General features: G+C 35.2%; 1 protein-coding gene across 1 annotated transcript in view; it reads right to left on the minus strand.

The window, feature by feature from the left end:
* Positions 1 to 2,827: 2,827 nt before the first annotated feature.
* LOC123536678 (GATOR complex protein Iml1-like) overlaps positions 2,828 to 16,174 on the minus strand; it is a 126,746-nt gene continuing 113,399 nt past the window's right edge. Inside the window, exons 39-42 of the mRNA XM_053527889.1 lie at positions 11,939 to 12,102; positions 10,771 to 10,936; positions 8,282 to 8,342; positions 2,828 to 6,637 (exon numbers count right to left, since the gene is read on the minus strand). Coding sequence (XP_053383864.1) covers positions 6,154 to 6,637; positions 8,282 to 8,342; positions 10,771 to 10,936; positions 11,939 to 12,102 — 875 coding nt within the window. The 3' untranslated portion in view covers positions 2,828 to 6,153. The remainder of the gene's footprint in view (positions 6,638 to 8,281; positions 8,343 to 10,770; positions 10,937 to 11,938; positions 12,103 to 16,174) is intronic.

Below are 16,174 nucleotides of genomic sequence, written 5' to 3' on the forward strand. Positions count from 1 at the left end.
CCCCTGGGTAATACTAGGCTGCTCCGTTAGGAAGAAACGAATTGTCTGCCAGTCAGCGCCTAGACTTTTTCATCGATACTATTACTCAAAACAAGATTTGGTATCCAGAAAGGACCACTTTCTGTAACAAGTGAAAACAGACCACCATGATCAGCGGGATTCCACATCATTGACTTATCATTCCAGCTTAAGCTTAGAATCGCCTCAATTGAGAGTTTTTGCTGAACATCACTGGACTCTTAAATGTAAATCATTTCAAAGCCAAACGTCACGGCCGTTCTTGTCGACTGATTGTAAGTAGGTTTGGTGCTTTTATTATAATAAGTTCATTTGTCTTAAAGCAGTACGTAAGTTTATTTAGAGCTTTGCCTGTAAAATTTTATAAAACTTTAAACAAAAAAGATCTAGCCAAAAAACGGCATAACTCTGTCAAAATTCAAACCAGAGTTGTGTGGACTGCTTCTCCTTGTGTAGACTTATAAAAACAGAGATATGTTACTTTCTCAAAAACTTTAACCAAACAATTTTAAGTTAAAAAGGGCCATAACTCTGTCAAAATTCAGTTATAAGGATTGTTTTTCTTGGTGTTGACTTTGATAGTGAGTAACAATTTTGAGTTTCAAGTCAAAAGCTTTGATAGTAACATCCTCATGCATGGAGGGATTTTGATGTAACTTGGCTCATGAACAGACTCAATCAAACCGAGTAACCGAGTCTGCTATTATTCTTCTTGGTTGCTTTCTTTGCTTCCAAAGGATCTTTTTATAGATTTTATTATTTATCAAAAACTTAAACCAACAGAGGCGGCGACGCCGGCGCGAGTGCAGTATCTCTATATATTTTTTTTTAAAAATCGAGCTAAAAATAAATTTTGGCCGAGTAACAAAAAAATACCATGTAAAATGAAAGGGATGGCTTACACCAGTAACAATAAGAAATTGTTATTTTCATGCCCCACCATAAAATGGTGAGTGGGAGTATATAGTGTTACCCCCGTGTGTGTTTGTTTGTCCGTATGTTTGTGTGTTCGGGAAAAGTTGGTGTTGGTGTCCGGGCCATAAATTTGACATGCATGCTCCGATTTCAGAATAATTTCACACAAATGATCAGTATGGATAGACAATGTGTCACGCGCAATAATCATTTCACTAGCTTAAAGGTCAAGGTCACAATCCTTGGTTGAACTTGACCAATTTTCACTACATATATACTAATGATGTAGTCTTCGTGTCTGGTCCATCACTTTGACATGCATGCTTCGATTTTTAAATTATTTCACACAAATAATAGGCATGTATAACCAATGTGTCACGCGCAAAAACTTAGTCCCTAGGTCTAAGGTCAAGGTCACACTTAGAGGCCAAAAGTCACATACAAGAATGACTTTGTCCTGGGCATTTCTTCATCATGCATGGAGGGATGTTGATGTAACTTGGCTCAATTGTACATCATCACGAGAAAGAATGTCAAGCGAAAGAACCAGGTTCCTAGTTGAGAATTACTTCCCTTTGTTGTCACTATAAGTAGCTTAACTTGTAATGTTATTACTGGTTGTAGGGAAAAATCAAGACCACTTTTCTGTAGTACAACATGCATGTAGATGTGTTCACTTTGAATCTACAAAACTGAAAATTGCAAAACAATCCCCCATGACACATACACTCACACACCACACCTAATATCACCTAAAGCACACAAATTTTGAAAAGTGAAAAAGGCCTTTGCTCTTATCGTTCCTTAATTCTTTTTCTTTTAAACTCTCTATATTGGAACTTTAATTTTAAACTTAAACTTTTATTCATAATTAATGTATTTCTTTTATTTCCTTTTTTAACAATTCAAATTTTGCTATTTAAATCCAATTTACATCAAGCTTCGTCAGCTGGTAATATCAATTCACACTAGAACTCTAAAATCTTTTACAATAAGTTGTATTTGAATCTGTTTACTCAGGGCACTGTATGTAATTAATGTACAAATTAAATCTCTTTTAAATGTGGATTTAATCGATTCGTGAATATTTCTGACAAATGATTGGCAACCTGGGAATTTCAGAATTAAGAGTATTGATGTATCCATTGTGGGTACAATAATTTCAATACATATATTATCAATTATTGAAAGGACTCTATTTTATGCTAACTGATGAATTACTGTGTTTTATCAGCGAGATATAATCCATGTCATTCACTGCATATCACTCGCTTTAAATGATATAGCTTTGCCAATCCACTTGTATATTGTGTATGAATTTTAAATCATTAGCCTAAAACAGGATGAAATTGTAGTTGCGCTTTAACCTTGATAGTATATTTCTCGATTCAAATTTTTGACCACAGGGGCATAATTTGAATAAACTTTGTAAATGACCACTAAATAATGCTACTTACCAAATAACTAAGCTCTAGGCTTTGAGGTTTTAGACAAGAAGTTTTTAGCTAAATGTATAAACAAGGGGCTCATGATTGCCCTAGATAATTCACCAAAGTTATGAAGCCTGCTAGAACAGTTTTTGTAGCTTCATGCAAGGAAAACATCTTTGATATTATTTTGAAACAGGGCTAGTAATATCCCACAAGAAGCTTCTAAAAGTGCAGACTAAATGAATAGAGGTGGGTACTTTTGTGGGGAGAGGTTTTCTGTCAACTGTCAATTACCTTACCCAAATACCAAACCACTGTCATATTATTTGCGTACTTGGGGTGATCACACCATAACATGTAATATGGTGACTTGGTCTTTTATCTAGTACCTCTGATGCAACAGCTTTCTTGTGACTCCCAAGTATTCCATAGCTGAGCTATATAAAAATGGCAAAAAGGCTAAATATCTTAAACATTTTCAATTTTTATTCACATCATTTCAAATATATAACAAGCAACAAAATAAAACAAACAAACAATAAAAAGTAAACAAGTATAATCTCAGAGCTGTGTTACAGGATAACCTTTTTTTACTACAACCAGGGTGTACACATTCCTCCTACACAGTTTTTTGCTATAGCCTCTGATGTTCCCCGTCCACTATTAGTCATGCACCAGTGCTAGTGGCAACAGGACTTTTCTCTGGAACTTTTAATGTGTAGAAAAACACAGCATATGTTTAAAAAAGATACATAAAAAGGATTCAAAGTTGCTCATGTTTGGAGGACAAGTTTGATGAACATCCATGCAAAGATGCTACACACCCTGAACAAAGTTCAAATGAGCTAGAATTGAAATCAAAAGAAAAACAAAAGTTATTTTGTTATTTGAGCTCAAGAAATGTTCTGGATAAATAATCTGTGTCATAATCATTGTGAAATGTTACCTGTATTTCTAATTGCAGACATTTTATTACTTATATAACTGTGTACTGAACCAAGATACATGTAAATACTTTTTTAATAGACCTAAAGTCTCTGTGACAATAAGATGTTTTTTTATTCTGCATATTAATTAATTTACTATATTTGCAGGTTTAAACTGGATTTTTTTCAGAAAGGTATGATAGAATTTTTTTATTTTCCATAAATATGTGTAGAATGGGGTGTGCATTTAGTATAGGGCTGATGTTAATAAGGGAACATATAGTAATCATTTAACAGTGTATGGCCTTTACTACACTACTGTCTTTATCGCTAATACTGCTAACAACAATAACTTACTTTATTATATACCTATATGAGTGAGTGAGTTGGGTTTTACGGCAAATCAACACAAAATGGTCATATATCGCCGAGATACCTGTATGAAATTCTGTCAAAAATACTGCTTGTATCTCACAAGTATATATGAACAGGCAGAAAAAATTCTGTATTGTACCTTTTGTATTGTATGCTACTGGACTACTTTCGTTTAAAATGAAAATAAAATGAATGGCCTGACACACAAAAACTTCACTCATTTCTATTTTAACATCGTCAAACTTTGAAGATTACTTTCGATAACAAAACAACAAACAAAAAGGTGGAAGTATATAATAAAAGGGTCATTACAATAATAGCTAGATCTAGGACTTTGTATTTGGCTCTCACAGATTTTGCAAGAACGGATCACACTCGGCGCTTGTGCACCTCATGAGATCCCATCTTGCAAAATCCACTCGAGCCAAATACAGCAACCAAGATCACGCTACTAGTATAATAACCCTATTGTATCTTGATTGAAAACTTGTATGACTCAACATAAATGTTACATACACTAGTTAAAAATTAGAGTTGTCACAGGAGTGACGAATTATACCCCCCACAATATGGCCTTGTCACAGAACTAAGCCAGTGTCAAAGCTGAACTTGCTTGACCTTTGACCTACTGACCTCAAAATCAATAGAGGTCATCTGCTGGTCATGATCAACCTCGCTGTGAAGTTTCATGATCCTCGGCCCAAGCGTTCTCAAGTTATTGCTCTGAAAAGGTTTAAATGTTCAGGGTCACTCTGATCTTTGACCTTTGGAACTCTAAATCAATACAGGTCATCTGCTGGTCATGACCAACCTTCAGATTAAGTTTCGTGATCCTATTCCCAAGCGTTCTGATGTTATTGTCCGAAAACTGTTTAAATGTTCTGGGTCGCTGTGACCTTGACCTGTGACCTACTGACCTCAAAAATCATTAGGGGTCATCTGTTGATCATAACCAACCTCACTATCAATTTTCATGATCCTAGGCCCAAGCGTTCTCAAGTTATCATGCGGAAACCGTTTAACTGTTTCGTGTTATTATGACCTTGACCTTTGACCTACTAGCCTCAAAGTCAAACTTGACCTGTATTTTAGCATGTTACACCAGTGTACAAATATTTATGAACCTAGACCCAAGCCCTCTCAAGTTATCATCTGGAAACCGTTTAACTGTTACGAGTCACTGTGACCTTGACCTTTGACCTGCTGACCTCAAAGTAAAACCTGACCTGTATTTTATGATGTTACATCTGTATACCAAAACATATGATCCTAGGCCCAAATGTTTTCAAGTTATCATCCGGAAACCATTTAACAGTTCCATGTCACTGTGACCTTGACCTTTGACCTAAGGATCTCAAAGTCAAACTTGACCTGTATTTCATGATGTTACACCTGTGTACCAAAATTTATTATCCTAGGCCAAAGCATTCTCAAGTTATCATCCGGAAACCATTTAACTGTTCTGAGTCACTGTGATCTTGACCTTTGACCTACAGACCCCAAAGTCGAACTTGACCTGTATTTCATGATGTTACACCTGTGTACCAAAATATATGATCATAGGCCCAAGCGTTCTCAAGTTATCATCCGGAAACTGTTTAACTGTTCAGGGTCACGGTGACCTTGACCTTTGACCTATTCACCCCAAATTCAAACCTGACCTGTATTTTCTGATGTTACATCTGTGTACCAAAAATTATTCAAATGGGTCAAGCCTTTCATGAGTTATCATCCGGAAACCACAAAAACCAACCGACCGACCGACCACCAAGCTCACTCCTATATACACCCCCAAACTTCGTTTTGTGGGGGTATAAAAACTGAACACCATTTCTCAGCTAACAATAAAAATTAAACTCACTAAGTTACTGGCTAGTTTTCTGGAACTGACACTATCTCATTAATCTGTATTGTTTCAAACTATTCATATGTGTGTCCTTTCAGAAATAATTACCACAACTAGAAATGTGTCCATAGATAATGGATACCACATTATGTCATGTAGACACTGAAGCATATCCTAATAGTGATCGTTTTTGTCTAGTTACCTCGAAGTCCCTACTGGCATAAAAAAATTCTTTGCCAATTGAGTATTAAAATAAAGAACCTTTAAGCCAATGTTTGTGCCAAGTTTGGTGCATACAAAAATTAAAGAAGGGACAAAAAAAATCACTTAAGTAGGTGCCCTCCAAATGTGACCTCAACATTTAAGCCGATGGTCCGGATCTTGCATGCGACATTATCGTTTGTACTGAGTAAATTTGAAATCCCAAAGAAGCATTACAAACTTCTAAGCCAGACATGGTTTTCTGCACACACAAACATGCATGCACACAAGTTTGACCTACACTTAAGACATAATTATATTGACAGAGATAACACTATGATAATGCCCTTGTTCCCTCAAATATAAATATCTAGGGCATAAAAACAATTTACATAAAACCTGTGTAGGTAGTATAGACATACAACCTATCTAAAATATTGCACTAAATAAAGTTATTTTCTTTGTATTCATTCCAGAATGTTTGTAATCGGTCTTCCTCATTAGAACAAAAAGCTCTAAAATCGCTCAGCATCCTATCTTGAAAATGTTCATCTCCTGTATTTGATGACCGCCATCTCCGTGATGACATAAAATTCCATGACCACAGGAAACCTACTTCATGATCATTATCAAAGTTTTGTTGATTAAACGTCTGACTAGTTTGCCTGGCGATATAGTCCTTGCGCATTTCCGCTGTTGACTTGCGCGTTAAACTTCCTGTTGACCTTTGTTCCTTTCCGTTATTCCCAAATTTCCGATTTGATTTCATCTCCTTGGTTATGGGAGAAGGGCTGGATGCATGGGTACCTTCAATGATGACAAACATTCCCCCTGTGCAGTGCACATATTGGTGGTGCTCTTCCATTACAGTATTAGAAAGTAATGATTTGTTTGCAAGACTGACACTACTTCCCATAAAGCCAAACCTAGAACACAAATAACTCATATAAAACACTGAGAAAAGTAATGTGTTAATTTCAGAGAAATAGATTTTACATCTACATAAAAGTAAAAAAGTAAAAAAAATAATTACACATCAACTGAACAGTGAAAATGCATTTGTATGTAACAAAAAAACTATTACACTTGTATCCAGTAATATGCACCTGTGCTTAGAGGAATAATGAGCTCCTGAAGTCTGTTTTTGTTGGGTTTTCTTCATATCGACACAATTACAGGTCATATGGTGACTTTCCAGCACTGATGGTGGAGGAGGACCCCAGGGGCCCTCTGTACATTATTTAATCTTGAGTAGGCAACTTGGTAGGACCACAAACCTTCAGTAAGCCAGCTGGATGGCTCCTCACATGAAGAATTCAATGCCCCATGTGAGGCTTAAACCCACATCAGTGAGTTGGAAGTGACTTGAAGTTTGGGAGCTTAATTCCTCAGCCATGGGTGCCCCTTAGCTCCTTAAGTCTGACAATATTTCTCAATACAAATCTTAACAACCCTGTAAATAGAGATCAATTAAACTGAAGGCTGATAATTACATATTCTAAGACAAGAGGATTTTCATTTATGTAGATAAAATCTAAAATGTCCTACCACTGACTTTTCAGCTACTGCTAACATACGGAAACATACAGAAAACAAGAGCTGTCGGAGGACAGCAACGCTCAACTATTCAACAGCCTTGTCAATTGAATGAATCCAAAAGTTGCAAAAAGGAGCATAATTTTGTAAAATGCAAAGAAGAGTAATTGAATCTTTGCACTGCATGTCATATTATGACAATGAACAAATGTGTGAAGTTTCAATCCCATTAGTGGATTCTGAGATATTAGCTTACATACAAAAACTTAACCAAAAACTGCTACATCTAAAACAGGGGCATAATTTTGAAACAAAAAGCAATGTAGAGTTAGGGAACCTGTTTAGTGCATTTCAGATCATGACAATGAATAAGTGTGTGAAGTTTCGATCCATTCCCATTAGTGAGTACTGAGATACCAGCTTACATACAAAACCTTAACCAAAAATTTCTAAGTTGAAAAAGGGGCATAATTTTTTTAAAAAGCAATATAAATATATGGAACCTGTGCTATGTAAGTCAGTTTATCACAGTGAATAAGTGTGTGAAGTTTCAATCCATTCCCATAAGTGAGTACTGAGATACCAGCTTACATACAAAACCTTAACCAAAAATTTCTAAGTTTAAAAAGGGGCATAATTTTGAAAAGAAGCAAAATAGAGTTATGGAACCTGTGAAGTGTAAGTCAGTTTATCACAGTGAACAACTGTGTAAAGTTACAATCCATTCCCTCAAGTGGTTACTGAGATACCAGCTTACATACAAAACCTTAACCAAAAATTTCCAAGTTGAAAAAGAAGCATAATTTTGTAAAATAGCAAACCAGAGTTATGGAACCTGTGCAATGTAAGTCAGTTTATCATAGTGAATAAGTGTGTGAAGTTTCAATCCATTCCCTCAAGTGGTAACTGAGATACCAGCTTAAATACAAAACCTTAACCAAATCGGGACGCGGACGCCGACGCACGGGCGAGTCCAATAGCTTTTCTATTCTATGAAGAGTCGAGCTAATGATTAGAAAGTGTAAATTTCCTACCTTCTTATTATTGTTTCTTGCAACTGCAACAATTTCTGCTGTCTTGTATCCTCATCATGTCCTGAAAACATAGAACATATACATTACCATGTCCTACAAATACAGATCATGTACATTATCATGTCCTGCAAACATAGATCATGTACATTATCATGTCCTGCAAACATAGATCATGTACATTTTAATGACCTGCAAACATAGATCATGTCTGCAAACATAGATCATGTACATTATCATGTCCTGCAAACATAGATCATGTACATTATAATGTCATGCAAACATAGATATGTACATTATAATGTCCTGCAAACATGGATCATGTACATTTTAATGACCTGCAAACATAGATTATGTACATTATCATGTCCTGCAAACATAGATCATGTACATTATAATGTCCTACAAACATAGATCATGTAAATTATCATGTCTTGCAAACATAGATCATGTAAACTAGCATGTTCTGTACAAAGTAACATTATCATTTTGTTACATAACATTTTACAGTTATGTTGTTATGTAGTGTGGCTGCTGACAAAGTTGTTTTTTGCCTTTGAAAGTCAGCAGTCTAATTCATTCCATCCTGACATGTTTCCTCCTTTTAATGTGTGTAAGAAATGTCTGGACCATGGTTTTCTACAGGAACTTAATCTAAGAACAGAGTTTTTTACTTTTTTGTTACTTAGATTCTGGGCAGAAAAATGTTGACAGGAGGAGGGAAAATAAAAAAGCAAGAGGGCCATGAAGGCCCTCTATCAATCACCTGACCTATTGACCTAAAGATCATCAAGATTAACATTCTGACCAAGTTTCATTAAGATATGGTCATAAATGTGGCCTCTAAAGTGTCACGTAGCTTTTCCTTTGATTTGACCTGGTGACCTAGTTTTTGACCCAACATGACCCAGATTCGAACTTGACCTAAAGATCATCAAGATTAACATTCGGACTGAGTTTCATGAAGATAAGTCATAAATGTGGCCTCTAGAGTGTTAACAAGCTTTTCCTTTGATTTGACCTAATGACTTAGTTTTTTTACCCTACCTGACTAAGATTCAAACTTGACCTATAGATCATCAAGATTACCATTCTGAACAAGTTTCATCAAGATATGGTCATAAACCTGGCCTCTACAGTGTTAACTAGCTTTTCCTTTGATTTGACCTGCTGACCTAGTTTTTGATCCTACATGATCCAGATTCAAATTGGACCTTGAGATCATCAAGATTAACATTCTGACCAAGTTTCAAGAAGATACAGTCATAAATGTGGCCTCTACAGTGTAAACAAGCTTTTCCTATGATTTGACCTGGTGACCTAGTTTTTGACCCCTGACGACCCAATATCGAACTAGTCTAAGATTTTATTGAGAGTAACATTCTGAACAAATTTCATTAAAATTGGGCCAAAATTGTGACCTCTAGAGTGTTAACAAACTTTTCCTTTGATCTGACCTAGTGACCTAGTTTTTGATAATACCTGACCCAGAATCGAACTTGACCTATAAATCATCAAGATTAACAATCTGAACAAGATTCATTAAGATATGGTCATAAATGTGGCCTCTACAGTGTTAACTAGCTTTCCCTTTGATTTGACCTGGTGACTTAGTTTTTGATCCTACATGACCCAGATTCAAAATGGACCTTGAGATCATCTAGATTAACATTCTGAACAAGTTTCATGAAGATACAGTCATAAATGTGGCCTCAACAGTGTTAACAAGCTTTTCCTATGATTTGACCTGATAACCTAGTTTTTGACCTCGGATGACCCAATATCAAACTCGTCTAAGATTTTATTGAGAGTAACATTCTGACCAAGTTTCATTACAATTGAACCAAAATTGTGACCTCTAGAGTGTTAACAAGCTTTTTCTTTGATTTGACCTGATGACTTAGTTTCTGACCCCAGATGACCCAATATCGATGTATATATAAACACTCCACCACAGTGGCCCCCACTAATCTACAAGTATGTATATATAAACACTCCACCACAGTGTCCCTCACTAATCTACAAGTATGTATATATAAACACTCCACCACAGTGGCCCCCACTAATCTACAAGTATGTATATAAAAACACTCCACCACAGTGGCCCCCACTAATCTACAAGTATGTATATATAAACACTCCACAACAGTGGCCCCAACTAATCTACAAGTATGTATATATAAACACTCCACCACAGTGGCCCCAACTAATCTACAAGTATGTATATATAAACAGAAATAGAAATCAATTTTGGCTACATTCCAGGTGTGGGGTGGCATCCTGGTAGAAACATCAACTCTCTGTAAGCCAGCCAGCTTCCTCATGATAACCCAAGCAAGGCTCAAACATAGAGAGGTGAGGAGCACTTTGTCCATGTTTTCTATAAAGGTCCGGAAGACATCAAACATAGCTGTATAAAATTTCTCTACAACTTGTGTCATTTAACATGGTAGTTTTAATTACTCTACAATAAGGTAAAACTCAACACCCACCTTGGAACAGAGAGCCAGCAGGTTCCATACATCCAACATTCAATGGCACAAATATAGGTCCCCTCAAGGGATCACTGTCAGGGGCTGTTGGCAGGGCAAAAGGGTCAACTGGTACAGGCATCAAATGGAACCCACATACACCAGCTTTCCTTGCCCAGTTGTTGATCTGAAAGTTAAAGGCTCATAATGTATTTGTTCACAAGAGCTGTCTCCATAGGATGACACATGCCCCCGATGGCACTTTGAATGAATAGTTATGGCTGATGTTAGAGTTTAGGACCTTTGACCTATGGACCTGGGTCTTGCGCGCGACATGTCGTCTTCCTGTGGTACACATTCATGCCAAGTTATTTGAAAATCCATGCATGGATGACAAAGATATGGACCGGACACGCCCATCAATACACTATCATGAAAAATGACCTTTAACGTTTAAGTGTGACCTTGACCTTTGAGCTACGGACCTGGGTCTTGCGCGCGACACGTCGTCTTACTGTGGTACACATTCATGCCAAGTTATTTGAAAATCCATCCATGGATGACAAAGATATGGACCAGACACGAAAATTGCGGACAGACTGAAAGACTGACAGATGGTTCAAAAACTATATGCCTCCCTTCGGGGGCATAAAAATGAACCACACAAATAAGAGAATATGCTAATGAAACTGATATGTTACCTAGTAAATAGTCTTAATAGAACCTCTGTTTAACAAACCACTCCCCTCAAAGTTAAGTTATATTTTGTCCAAAATAATTCTTAGAAAATTAATCTTTCCAGAGCAGTAACCCCTGTACAACATTACAGTCTCTATAGGGATTGTACAGTTGATAATCATTCAAGCAAAATGTCTTTGTTGTTTTCAATATAAAGAACAGGAGACTAACTTTTGATAGTTTTATTTAATTTAGCATTTCTAATTACCTCCCTTTAAAAGGTCTACCAAAACACTTAAAATTTAACCTGACAATGTAATTTTGAAATTTTTATTGAGTGTTTATCTTTCTAAAAGATTAAATATAGACAAAAACGCTTTATGTGATCCAAAAGTTATCATTATTGGTGTCTGAAACCAAGTCACTCTGAATCTGAATCCTCATCATGTAAGAAAGTAGTTAACTTCAGTATTCTTTCCTTGTAATGAGGTATAAACAACAGTGTACTCACCAAGTCACCTAGAATCTGTCCGGTGGCAACCATCCACTGAACCTGGAGCTCAAATCCACAGTGTGGACTGTAGTGTGCATGGTACCGAGCTGTGGCCCACTCAGGTCTGTCACTCTTAGTCTGCGGATCCACATCAACATTCACATACTTGTGCAACAAGGTGGCTAATGAAAGAAAAGTAACGTGATATGTTGGTTTTTTTTTTATAAAGTTGTGTATCCATATAGGTGTAACAAGTGATATTTAACTACATTTACAAAGTTTTGAATTTCAAACCTATTTTACTTTATCATGTAACACTTCTTAGTATTCAATTTAACTCAATGCAAAGGACAAACTTCCAAATGTACCACATCATCATTTTACATATCAATATTGTTTCATTCCTTTTTTACGTGACATTTTTAGTGAGTGACTTGTGATTTCTTTTCATAATTTAAAGGGACTACCCCCCAGATCATAATGACAACAAAGAAATAAAGAAGATTTCAGGAAATTAATGCTATACTCCTTAAGAAGGCTTTAAAACTTAGCTACTGACAGACTATTTGTTATGGATATGAGGGTCCATTTTAACATGCAAACTTAAAACTAAACTACAAGTAGTGTAAGCAAAATTAGTTATAAATATGACCCTGTTTTAAAACTGAAACAAAATTGAAAAAAATCTGATCTGGATAAACAAACTATAGTAAAAATATACTTATTACATCAAGGACTTTGAATAAAACTGTAAGACAAGAAAATTGAAGTGTGCACTGTTTACTACACTGAAGAACTAAAGCGAATTATTAAACAAAAATACTGCAAAAAGCTCTTTTACTGTGTTATACATCAAGCACAATATTAACGCACTATCTAAAGAGCAACTGTGTGTAGTTACCAATTTTAACAATTGAATTAAAAGTAATTTATAGCCATATTTCCAATAAACAATATAAAACAATACAAAGCAGTGTGAAAAGAAAGTTTAGAGGAAATTAGGTGCAAAAAACCTGGGCAAAATCATGTTTTGCTAACTATCTGAATAGACAAGCTTTCTAAATTCAGTGATATCAAAGCTCTACTATTATACATTTTATAATAGTGTGTTAAATCTTTAAAATGTCATTTCTTAATCATTTGAAAAGTATTTTAGTTTGCCATCTTTGAAATCCCACATTTAATCTAGATTCTACTCTACAAGTTTTAACATTTTTTTGTACTTCAAACATCTTACAACATACAGACCTCTCTGAAAGTTGGCAGATAAAAATCTTAAACCTGGAACTGACTGCAAACCAGCAACTTGAATCAAGCATTAATGCATTTAATACTTTAATTAAACCACTAATTTCTTTGGATGGATTTATTGAGGACTTTTGTCCATCTCTGAAATTTAACATGAGGGGATTTGTTGTACCTGTAAAATCAGTTTTGCACTCATGTCTTAAGATGTCACATAACACTAAAATTATTACTTGTTATAAATGACTAAGTCTTGCTAAGAAAGAGATAGTATATAAAGGACAGAGAAACAATTTTTTGGTAGAACTAACATCAACTTGTGCTGTAGATGACTCACCAACATGGCCTGAAATTTGTATGACAAACTGACGGTAAAGAAAATATAATAGCAAAATAGATTCGAGTCTGTTCATGAAAGTTAATGAAATGTGCAACATCCCTCACACCCTCTAGCACCTGTTTAAATCAAGTCTCACTAATAAGGTATACCTCACATCCATTGCAACCACATGTAATAAACCTGAATTAATTTCACAATATTTTAGCACAGTTCAATTTTGGACAACCATACATTCTTTCGACACATGTAATGGATAACTGAATATTCAATGCCTTATAGCAAACTGCAGATTCAAGAATAACAACATAGAATATTATAGTCAAAACTAAAGCTCTGTTTAAGATAAAAAAAAATTTTTTTATCGGATCCAATATGTGACATTTTAGCCTTATTTTGTATCATTTTGTGACATTCTGATTGTCAAATTTACAATCTGATATACCGTAGATACCCATGTATAATGCGCACCCCTGTATAATGCGCACCCCAGTATAATGCGCACCCCAGATTTTGGACCAAAATCCTGGGAAAAAAACATTTTTGGTCAATTTTGAGGTGGATGAAAAACGAAAGTAGAGTTTACATCGACACCAGTAATAAATCTTATTTCCACCGCGGAGAGCAGCATCGGTCTCGTGGTACTATCAATTTTTGTTTTCTCGAAAATAAAACCAGTAAAATATTGTTTTATTTGTTGTTTTACCTTTTTAATTAACTATTTTGAATAAATAAACAGCAGCTGATTCAACATTTCGGAATGGTATCTTTCAAATTGACATGAGCTTCTCAATTCAAACCAATAACAAAAGGTGTGATAGTCTTTTTGTCACGATCAAATAGCCAGTAATTATTGGCAATTAACGTGTCACCTCGTGTCAATTATGTTGTTCACAGTTTGATCTCGGTTAAAGATAATTCTCGATCTTTAATTAGTATCATAATTTTTGTGATTTATTAACATTTCTTTCATCAAAATACTTTTAAATTTATATGAAATTAATTTTGTTTGAAAGAAAAATAAACCATTCGATCTTTTACGGAATGTAACGGCAATCTTAGATTTTAGCTGTGACAGTAAGCGCGGGGAGTAGTTTCCCTTTACCAAAATAGCAAACATAGGTAACAAACTTGTTTTGAAGTTGGAAAATTGTCTATACCTGTGTATTATGCGCACCCACGATTCTTGGGTGGTCCCGGGGGTCAAAAAACTGTGCATTATACATGGGTATCTACGGTACTTGTTTTATATTGTCCACAATGTGACATTCTCGTGTCTACAAATCTTAATGTTAAATTCTCAGGCAACAATATAGAATGTGACATTGTAAAACTATGTTGTTTCATAAGGATGTTTTATCTGGCACTCTGGCCTTACCCTGAGCACATCACAGAATCTGTTGTCCAAACTGCAACATGGCACTGTAGCCTCATGTTGACCACAGAGCGCATTTTCAAGTCCAAACCATACAAACTGACATTTGTGAAGAACATATGCTATCTTTTTTTGATTGGTGTCTGCACTATGGCAATTTAATGTCTAACTACTCTAGCCTCGTTTTGATCACAAAGTGCTACTTATATATCTTAACTGTACAAGGTGATATATGCTTTCTCTATGCTGTCTCCAGAGTGACATTCTAATGTCTAAACTGTACAATGCGACGTTCTACCAACCATATGTTGTCCACAATGTAACATTTTCATGTAGAAAATGCACAATGTGACATTCTAACACCACACTGTCTGAAATATGCCTTCTTTTGGTGCCAATTTACTATGTGACATTGAAGACTTATATACTGTGAAATTATTAATATTCATAGGAGAATATCTATTGTGGATTTCTTGAAATAGAACAATTAAAATTTCCATTCATTTTATGTCCATAAATTCATATCCCTGCAGAATTTAAACAAATGCAGCTGTTTCGGTGAAAACCAGAAAACTTCATGCCCTCAATATTAAATGATTTTAAAGTAGTCCACAATGTAACATTCCCACCTTTGTCTCACTCTAACCAGACATTGTAACATCAACATCATACAGTAATATATTCAAGCCTTATGCAATTACTCTAAATGTCTGACGTACTGACCATCCTGATGATGTATTCTTCAGTTGAATATCATAATTATGACGAATTAGCAAATGAATAAGTGCATTATCTGACAATTACACAACAGGTTAAACAATATATTTTACTATAGCAAGTCCAATATACTGCTACAATAACTTCAATGTTTATGATAAACAACCATGCTATGGTCACATGGAACTAATAATAACTTCATTAACTCAATTTTCTCTAAAGCCTAATAAGACATGGCTACAATAACTTATTACAATTACTCATGCTATGGTCACTTGGAAATAAAATTGGTTCACATCAACCTTTTTTCCAGTTTAAATTTAATTTACCACTGAAAAAACATATATAAATTATCAATACAATCATGCTTTTTTCACAAGATAAATATGATAACATGTCTTTTTTTTCATTAATCAACCATAAGTCCAATTCAAACAGTGACACATTCACCACTAAAATGATTGTATATAACAAGCCCTATCTGAATTCCTGAGATGTTTTCTTCAATTTAGAAAACGTTACAATGAAACTCATTCAACAGTTGTTTTGCTCCAAAGTTGCAAGAGAAAGAATTAATTTA

Source organism: Mercenaria mercenaria, chromosome 17 (assembly GCF_021730395.1).
Source record: "Mercenaria mercenaria strain notata chromosome 17, MADL_Memer_1, whole genome shotgun sequence".
Classification (NCBI taxonomy): Eukaryota; Metazoa; Mollusca; class Bivalvia; order Venerida; family Veneridae; genus Mercenaria; species Mercenaria mercenaria.